The sequence below is a fragment of the Nematolebias whitei genome, chromosome 1 (assembly GCF_014905685.2).
Source record: "Nematolebias whitei isolate Nwh7 chromosome 1, NemWhi1, whole genome shotgun sequence".
NCBI lineage: Eukaryota > Metazoa > Chordata > Actinopteri > Cyprinodontiformes > Rivulidae > Nematolebias > Nematolebias whitei.
Window position 1 is genome coordinate 45,987,848 of NC_056498.1, and position 9,198 is coordinate 45,997,045.

Sequence of the window (9,198 nt, forward strand, 5' to 3'; positions counted from 1 at the left end):
GAAGACTAAAAGTAGCAAATCACGAGCCGAAGACTAAAAGTAGCAAATCACGAGCCGAAGACTAAAAGTAGCAAAAAGACATTGAAATGCAGTAAAATCAGCACAAGATGTTAAAAACAGATGTTAAAAAGAAAAACGTCTCCATGGTTTGCTCTGGGGAATGTTTTGTAAATAAAGTTACATATTTTGAAAAGCGTAAATGTAAATAAAAACAATCACAGAATGAGCCGAACGTTTTGATACATGAACAGCTAAAAGCAGAAAGTGTGCAGGAGCAGCTGGATTGTAAAACCTGCAGAACAATAAAAGCAGGAGAGCAGCAGCAGCCGAGAGAAACGCTCCGTCATGTGTCTCGCTCTAAATCAGACCTTTGTTTCGTATAAACTGAGCCTCCTTCGGGCGTTTCACGGAGTCAGGTGCTGACTGTTTACTCGCCGAATGTCATAAATAAATCTCCTCCGAGTGTTTTCCTGGCTCAACGAGCCGTCACACATTCCACAGAGAAACCTCACGGCATGGGAAAGTCTCCTCCTCCCTCAGCACATCTGTGGTGCCGTCACCGGCGTCCCGCTGCCAGGAGCGTCTCGCCTGACAGGCGTATGAACGTACGGTGCAGGGAGGCCGCTGCTCCTGCAGCCGGCAGGAAGTCGTTAGGATCCGTGTGAAAGGTGAAAACACGAGGACAAACGCTGCAGTTATGTCCCATTTGTTCGCCCTCGGATTATAAACTGCAGGCCAGTCTCAGCTACTACCACACCGAAGTTTAGCTCAATATCCTAAAACTGACTAAATTATTGCGGGGTTTTTTTTGTGTGTTTCTGGGTTAAGTTAGCTGTGGCGGCCATTTTTATTGGATTGACTCCAAAAGTTGAATTGTTATTAAGGTACATCTAATAATTATTTCCTGAAAGCTTCATTAAAATCCATTCAGTAGTTCATGAGATATTTTACTAACAGACAGCGTGTTCTCCAGATAGTTAATGGCAAAAGTTCAAGCAAAGCTGTTAGTGCTCAGAATAGGTGTTGGGGATGACTCTCAGCTACCTCGACACGAAATTTTAGCTAACTGTGAGTAAAATTGAAGCTTTAGCCAGTTTTGTTTTGACTTGCTATGGTGGCCATATTGTATTAAGTTTAATCTTGAATCAGTTGTAGATGCACATCCAGTCAGTATTTTTTGCAAGATTCAAGTTGCCGGTGGTTCTACAGATATTTTTCTAACAGACAGATGTGGACACAGGGTTTTACATTATCACCCGCTCTTTGTGGGGTGATAAACGTGACTTGCATACATTTGGCGTGGAAGACCTTTAAACCTTGTAACTTAATCATTAATGAACAGACAGAAAAGTGTTGTTCTTAAAATAGATCCTTGTGGAACTCCGTTTTTAAAAAAGGTTGATTTCATCCTGTAAAGTTTGAGAAACTCTATTTTAAAGGTCATAAATGGAATAAATGAGAAAAAAATGTATTAAATTATTTTAGAAGCCTCTGATGATTCACTGAATCAAAAGCTTTTTTTTTTTTTTTCTTCTTCTTTCGGCTGCTCCTTCTTCAGGGGTCGCCACAGTGAACTAAGTCGCACGAAGACTTGTTCTTCCTGACGCAACCACAGACACCGAGCTACCACAGCCCTCTGTGTGGAGCAGAGAGCTGCTATCTAGGGCGCCCGGGGGAGCAGAGGGTGGGGGTTAAGGGCCTTGCTCAAGGGCCCAGAGTGGAGCAAATTGAGGGTGGAGGCAGGTGCCTCACCTATCCCACCCACTTTTTGATGTTGTCAGTATCGGGAGTTGAACCAGTGATCTTCTGATCACAGGCCCACTTTCTCCAGACTGCCTCCGCTCCATCTAAAAATAAAAAGGCGATTGTTGTTGTTTCTGTACGTGTCTTTTTTTATTTGTCTGTTAGAAATTATAATAATAAAAATGGCTGCCACAGCCAGCCGACCTTAACGAACACAACTCGGTCAGTTTCACAGAAACTGAGCTAAAACTTGGAGTGGTAGTAGCTGAGAGTCGTCCCAAACTCTGGCCTGGAAAGTTGCGGGCGACAAGCATTCCTTCAGGGACCTCTCGGCCTTTACTCTGTTCAGTAGAATCAGGCGCCGGGTGCAGTGATCGCTCAGAATCAGAGTTATAATCTCTTTGTTTTAAATTGTCAGGAAGTTCGTCATTTTAAAATAAACAACGATCTCCTTCAGAACAACCTCGAACCCTTCGCTGCAGCTCGTGCTCGTCTTTGTGTTGGCAGTGATGGTCCAACCCGAGCACGTTTCTCTACTTTCATTCCTTACTAAGCATCGTCCTTCACCGCAGCACCATGCTGGTACAGCTTGATGCCCAGCTCATCAAGTCGAGCTCTTTTCATCACCTTTAGATGAACATGTTTTTATCTCGGAGACGTGCATAACTAACTGTTTGACGTGTTTGTGTGTAAAGTTCTAATTCGTTGTTTATTCTGTTGTCCTGCATGCTTGCCAGTGGATTATAAAGGTGGGAATGGCTGTATTATTTCACCCTGCTCTTCTGTAAATTGTCGAACGGTTCTTGGCGGTAATTCGATAGGTGACCAGTGTAAAAGTAAGAAGCCTTTATCTGCTGCCAAAGCCTGCATACCTCAGATTCTGCCCTCAAAGTTCAAGCCCCGGCTGCTGCCGCCCGCTGGCAGGAGTCAGGAAGGAGCCGTCAGACACCCGAAGGCCCACAGCTGCGAGGATCTCTACACCTGCGACCTGGACTGTGATGGACCAGGGGACAGGAGCGACGGGCCACCGTCTGTGTGCGGCAGCGACGGTGCTGGAGGTCTCAGGGATGAGTCTCCTGCAGTCAGGAGGAGCGCTGTAGAGTTTTCCAGCCTGTACCGGACCATGCATCACATCCAGCGGCCCAGCTCGGTGGGCTGCAGCCCCCACGGCAGCGTCCGCAGCCTGGCCTCTCTGTTTGAGAGGACGAGGGCGGAGGGCGACAGGGCGGAGGCGGACGGTGGTGGTCACGTTCCACGAGACAACGTGCCGTCACGGGTCAGTGAATTTGAGACGATCATTCAGAGGTCGGTCTCGGCTCCAAACCGTTCTTCCTCTCTGCCCGCGCTGCACAGTCCCAGTCCAGCCCGTCCCTACATGGCGTCCGCCGTGTCCGCCGAGTCTCTGCTGGTTGCCGACAACACACAGGCTGTCGTCTGCTCCCCGGTGGGGGCAGAACACAAAGGCTCCATGGAGGAGGTGCCGGTCCTTAACCATGAGACTGTGGAGGAGGCGAGTACTGAGTCCGCCTGTACCACTGAGGCTGAAGTGGAGCAGATCTTCAGCATGAATTCCCCCGAGTTCATCCACCAAAATAAACCAAACACTTCGCCACACGTCCTTCCCCACCACCACCACCACCTCCTGCACCACTTGAACCATCAGCACCTCCTCAAACCAAACAAATGTAAAGGCTCCTGCCCAGCTTCCTACACCCGGTTTACCACCATCCTCCGGCATGAGAGGCAGCAGGAGAAGCCACCTCCATCAGAGAAGAAGACCATGCCCCCCGGGAACCTCTTCCTCATGGGTCCGGCTCCCTTCAGGTTACGGAAGAACCTGCAGTCCCAAACACGAAGGACACTGTTAGCCACCAGGGTGACCAGAGGCCCCCCACAGCCCTGCAGCTTGTCCCCAGAGCTCAGACCAGTCGTCCCCCAGCGCCTCTCCTCCCTGGAGGTCCTGGAGAAGCTGAGTAACGAGGAAGGTGTCACCACTGACCACCAGGGCGGCTTGGACGCCAACGGGAACCCGCTGGCAGCTCACCACAGAGGTTCCTATCTCCATCCCTTCACCTCTGTCACCCTCTCCCCTCTGTGGTCTTTCACCTGTCTCGACCCAGTCTCCACCTTTTTCTCCACAAGCAACACCAGCACCTTCCATTTCTAGTCTGTGTGGTGTGTTTAAGTTCTTGTTGTGCTGTTTGGTGCCCTTCCATTTCACCCTGAATGATTACAGTCCCCAAACACTCATTGAAACAGGAGGTTCAGAAACTTCTGGTGACATAAACACACACATCGGTACAGGAGATTTATATTGTTACATCTTTACAAGTAACGTGGAGGCAGTACCATTAAAGACACAAACAGTGTCTCACAGGGTTGCAGTTGTTGGAGACTTGTAGGCGAATATTTGCAACGTAGTTTTTGAAAGGCCTCAGAACGTTTGTGGAGGTTCCCAGTTTTCTCTTAAGTTAAAGAGGCTCACAGTCCTGACGCCTCATTTATGAGCATCTGTCTTTATGGGTGTCTCGGACTCGTTGTATGAGCACCTGAGCTGTATTGAGACTCCTGCACGGGATGGAAATCATCCAAGACTAGAGCCTGAATGTGGAAGTTTAAAAAGAATCAACACTGATGATAAATAATTACTGACAGACTGGTCCAAATGTGCTTGTCTGCATCACAAAGGTCTAGTGTTGCGTGAAAATCAGATTTACTGGTCTGCTGAGATGCTGTCCTCTAAATCCATGGTTCTCAAAGGTTCTCAAGTTCCACTGGTGGTATGAAGGATCCCTCTAGTGGTCCTCTGAAGTAATTTTTGTTTTTACAGGTTTAAAAAAAAAAAACAGTAAGGACTGGAAGAACGAGGAATGGAGAAGAAGTGTGCTGGTGGCCATTTTTAAGAACAAGGGTGATGTTCAGAGTTGTAGCAACTACAGGGGAATTAAGTTGATGAGTCACACGATGAAGATCTGGGAGAGAGTTGTGGAAACAAGACTTAGATGAGAGGTGACTGTGAGCAGCAGTATGATTTCATGCAAAGAAAGAGCACCACAGATGCCATCTTTGTTTTGAGGTTGTTGACGGAGAAGTACAGAGAGGGTCAGAAAGAACTCCATTGTGTCTTTGTGGATTTAGAAAAAGCATCTGGCAGAGTGCTGAGGGAGGAGGTGTGATGTTACATGAGGAAATCTGGAGTGACAGAAAAGTTTGTTAGACTGGTTCAGGACATGTATGATGACAGCAGGACATGTATGAGGACAGCAGGACAGTGGTGAGATGTGCTGTAGGAGTGACAGCTTCAAGGTGGAGGTGGGAGTGCCTCAAGGATCAGCTCTGAGCCCCTTCTTGTTTGCTCTGGTGATGAACCGACTAACAGATGAGGTCAGGCAGGAATCCTCATGGACGATGATGTTTGCAGATGACATTGTGATCTGTGGTGAGAACAGGGAACAGGTGGAAGAGAACTTGGAGAGGTGGAGGTATGCACTTGAAAGAAGAGGAATGAAAGTCAGCTGTAGTAAGACAGAGTCCATGTGTGTGAATGAGAGAGAGGAGGTGGAACAGTGAGGCTACAAGGAGCAGAGGTCACAAAGGTGCAGGACTTCAAGGACTTGGGGTCCACTGACCAGGAAAATGGGGAGTGTGGTAAAGAGGTGAAGAAGAGAGTCCAGGCAGGATGGAGTGATGGAGAAAAGTTTAAGGAGTGATTTGTGACAAAAGGGTGTCAGCAAAGGTCAAAGGAAAAGTTTACAAGACAGTTGTGAGACCAGCTATGTTGTATGGTCTGGAGACAGAGACATGGACAAAAAGACAGGGGACAGAACTGGAAGTGGCAGAAATGAAGATGTTGAGGTTCTCCTTAGGAGAGACAAGGATGGAGAAGATCAGGAATGAGATCATCAGAGGTTCAGCACAGGTTGAACAACTGGGAGATAAAGTTAGAGAGGACACACTGAGGTGGTTTGGACATGTCCAGAGGAGGGAAAGTGGTTTGGACATGTCCAGAGGAGGGACAGTGGTTTGGACATGTCCAGAGGAGGGACAGTGGTTTGGACATGTCCAGAAGAGGGACAGTAGGTATATTGGGGAGTGGTAGTACAGAGGTTAGAGAAGATGGGCCTGTGATTGGAAAGTCGCTGGTTCAACTCCCAGTACCGTCAACATCAAATGTGGGTGGAAAAGGTGAAACACCCACACCTGCCTCCACCCTCATTTGCCCCACTCTGGGCCCTTGAGCAAGGCACTTAAATCATTATCTGCCCCCAAACAGGTCTCTCTTGAAACTGAGTTCTCGTGACTCCATGAGACTACCTGTATGAATAAAGGTTGAATAAATCAAATATTGGTAGAAGGATGTTAGAAAAGAAGGAACATGAGCTGGTTGTTCTGTTCTGACTCCAACAGTCGCAGCCCGGTGAGAAACTACCGTTACTCTAAAATACCTGTCCCACACGAACAAACACAATCCTCTGATCTCACCTGAAATATGAAACAGACTTCATGCTGGATATCTGTGCTCAAGCATTTCTCCAGTCAGTTTGTTTTGCTTCAGCTTTAGTTCTCAAACCAAGAGGAAGTTCAGGAGCTACAAAGGGAAAGTGATGACGTAACTGACCCTGAGTGCTGATTGGTTAGGACTTCCATGGTGTCACGTTGAGTTCTTATTTTGTTCTTTATTTTGTTTTTCCAACCAGTGGATTGGATGTTTTCAATCCTTTCTTTTGAACATGAACTCATGTTTGGACATATTTTCCATTCCTCTGTGCATGCAGGTTTGAATTCAGCTTTTTTTTAAATTGTGTTTTGTCTTGGTTGTGTTTAAAGTTATGATGTTCATTTTAAGCATGCATGATTGTATTTATATCTATGAAAGTTGTCAGGTCCTCTGGATGATTCTTCTTTATTGAAACGTTTCGTCTTTTATCCAGATGACTTCTTCAGTCTGAGGAGCTGCAACAAACTCAGTCTAATAAATAGCACCTTCTCATAGTGGATCTACCAGTTTGTTGTTGACATCCAGAACTAGCTGTTCATGATGGAGGACCATCAGCCTAACAACTGATCGTTAGTGCCCTGATGGCCACTTGCTATTCACAGAGTGATACTAGCAATAACAGCATTGTAAGAGGGGACAGTTGGACATGGAGGCTCCGCCCCGTTTAATGATGGATGGCTTATTTTCACAAAGAGGGCCTCCTTTACTCCTCTCTCAAACCATCATTCCTCTCTGCACATCCTTGATAGAGTGGAACGTTGGTGATGAAGCCATCTTTGTGGAAAAAAAACGTCCATCATTAAACAGGGGCGGAGCCTCCATGTCCAACTGTCCCCCTCTTACAATGCTGTGATTAGCATCACTCAGCCCTCTGTGAATAACAAGTGGCCACCATGGCACTAACGATCCATCGTTAGGCTGATGGTCCTTCAGCATGTGAGCAGCTGGTTCTGGATGTCAACAACAAGCTGGTTGATCCACTCTGAGAAGGTGATATTTATTAGACTGAGTTTGTTGCAGCTCCTCAGACTGATGAAGTCCTTTGGATAAAAGAAGAAACGTTTAAGTAAAGAAGAATCCGTCCAGAGGACCTGACTCCACCTGGTTAGATTAATCTACCTGGATTATTGAGCATGCATCAGGACGTTGTATTTGTAGTTTTTTTATTTGTTTATGATTGGACAGCAGTGACAACATGCATTTTGTATTTACTCCATTTTTAATTAGCTTGCATGGTGATAACGTCTCTGTTTCTGTCAGACTCCTCCCCGGCTCACGAGGAAAGTCAGGATGAAGTTCTGAGGAGGCGTCATGGAGACAAAGAGGTCATTACATAAAAAATTACCTGAATACACTTTAATAAAGAACGTTAGGAAAAGCACAGACTGTATTCAACCGATAAACCGACGAGGGCTGTTCATATCTGGAGGGAACAGAGTTTTTTCTGGTTTCCTGACAGAAAATCTTGGAGGAGCAGCGGCGCCTGAAGCGGGAACAGGAAGAGGCCGACACGGCGTCGAGGCGACACACGAGCGTCGTCCCGACGCATCACCAGTTCATCACCAACGAGCGCTTCGGAGACCTGCTGAACATCACCGACAACACGGAGAGAAGGAAGTCAGGCGTCGAGGTAAAACAGCCGAAACAACGGGTGGATGAGGAAAACTGTGGTCGATAATATCTTACCTGTTGTAGATGGCTCGTTGAACGACCTCAGTTTGGAGAAATAAAGTTTAATTTGACTCGTCCGAACGCAGCGAAGACTAAAGTGGATCACAGACGTCTTCACACTCGAGCTGTCGCAACGATTGACGTTGGAATTAATAAAGTTTTTACTTTGTTGTCCGTTTTGTAAAACACGGCACGTCTCCAGTCCATCACAGGGACACCTGACATGTCTCCAGTCCATTAGAGGGACACCTGAACAGGTCTCCAGTCCATTAGAGGGACACATGGAGACAATGAGACAATCTCTCCCACACGTATGGACAATAAAGAGTGTCCAGTCAGCCTAACGTGCATGTTTCTGGTCTGTGGGAGGAAACCAGAGTACCCAGAAGCTGCACCAGAAGTGCCACAGCCAGCTGCTGCTGCTGTTTGCGCTCACGAATGACCTCAGAGTTCCACATAAAAACCACGACTTAAAGGTTCATAAATATTTGTTGTTTCGTTAGTTCACCACTTCAGTCTGAGCTGCGTTCAGACTAGCCTTTAGCTCATCAGTCCGGCCAGAATTAAAAAAACACATTTCGTTTGATTTCTCCAAATAAAGTTTGTTCAAAGAGCTATCTACTACAGGTAAGATATTATTTGTTCAGAACCTTGTTTCAAAATGGCTGAACCCTTAAAGTTTCAATTAACTCTATCAGCTAAAAAAGTGTTTTATTCAGTTTGTTTATTTTTTTCCTGAAACTCAGAAACGACAGAATCCTTAAAGATAAACGGACTAAATGTAGAAAAGCAGAACTTCTGATTTTAGTCTCGAAGTATAAAAATATTCGTTTTGTTTTGTCTTCACAGAGAACTCCGGCCATGGCCCGCTTCGACTTCAGAGCAGAATCCCTGAAGTGAGTGGAGACGATTTAATTAATTAATTTAATGTTTTAACTGATGAAGATTGAAAAAGTTTATAAACAAACACATTTCAGCTGTTTCTCTCTGTAAACAAACACATTTCAGCTGTTTCTTTCTGTAAACAAACACATTTCAGCTGTTTCTGTATATAAACAAACACATTTTGGCTGTTTCTGTATATAAACAAACACATGTCAGCTGTTTCTATATATAAACAAACACATGTCAGCTGTTTCTGTATATAAACAAACACACTTCAGCTGTTTCTCTCTGTAAACAAACACATTTCAGTTGTTTCTGTATATAAACAAACACATTTCAGCTGTTTCTCTCTGTAAACAAACACATTTTGGCTGTTTCTGTATATAAACAAGCACATTTCA

At 45.7% G+C, this 9,198-nt stretch overlaps 1 protein-coding gene across 2 annotated transcripts in view; it reads left to right on the forward strand.

The window, feature by feature from the left end:
* LOC119410877 (sorbin and SH3 domain-containing protein 1) overlaps nt 1-9,198 on the forward strand; it is a gene marked incomplete at its 5' end in the record, with an annotated part of 29,093 nt that overhangs the window by 8,036 nt on the left and 11,859 nt on the right. For both annotated transcript variants that reach the window (XM_037677802.1, XM_037677812.1), the window contains 3 exon segments: nt 7,502-7,566; nt 7,701-7,871; nt 8,762-8,808. In XM_037677802.1, the coding sequence (XP_037533730.1) occupies nt 7,502-7,566; nt 7,701-7,871; nt 8,762-8,808 (283 nt within the window).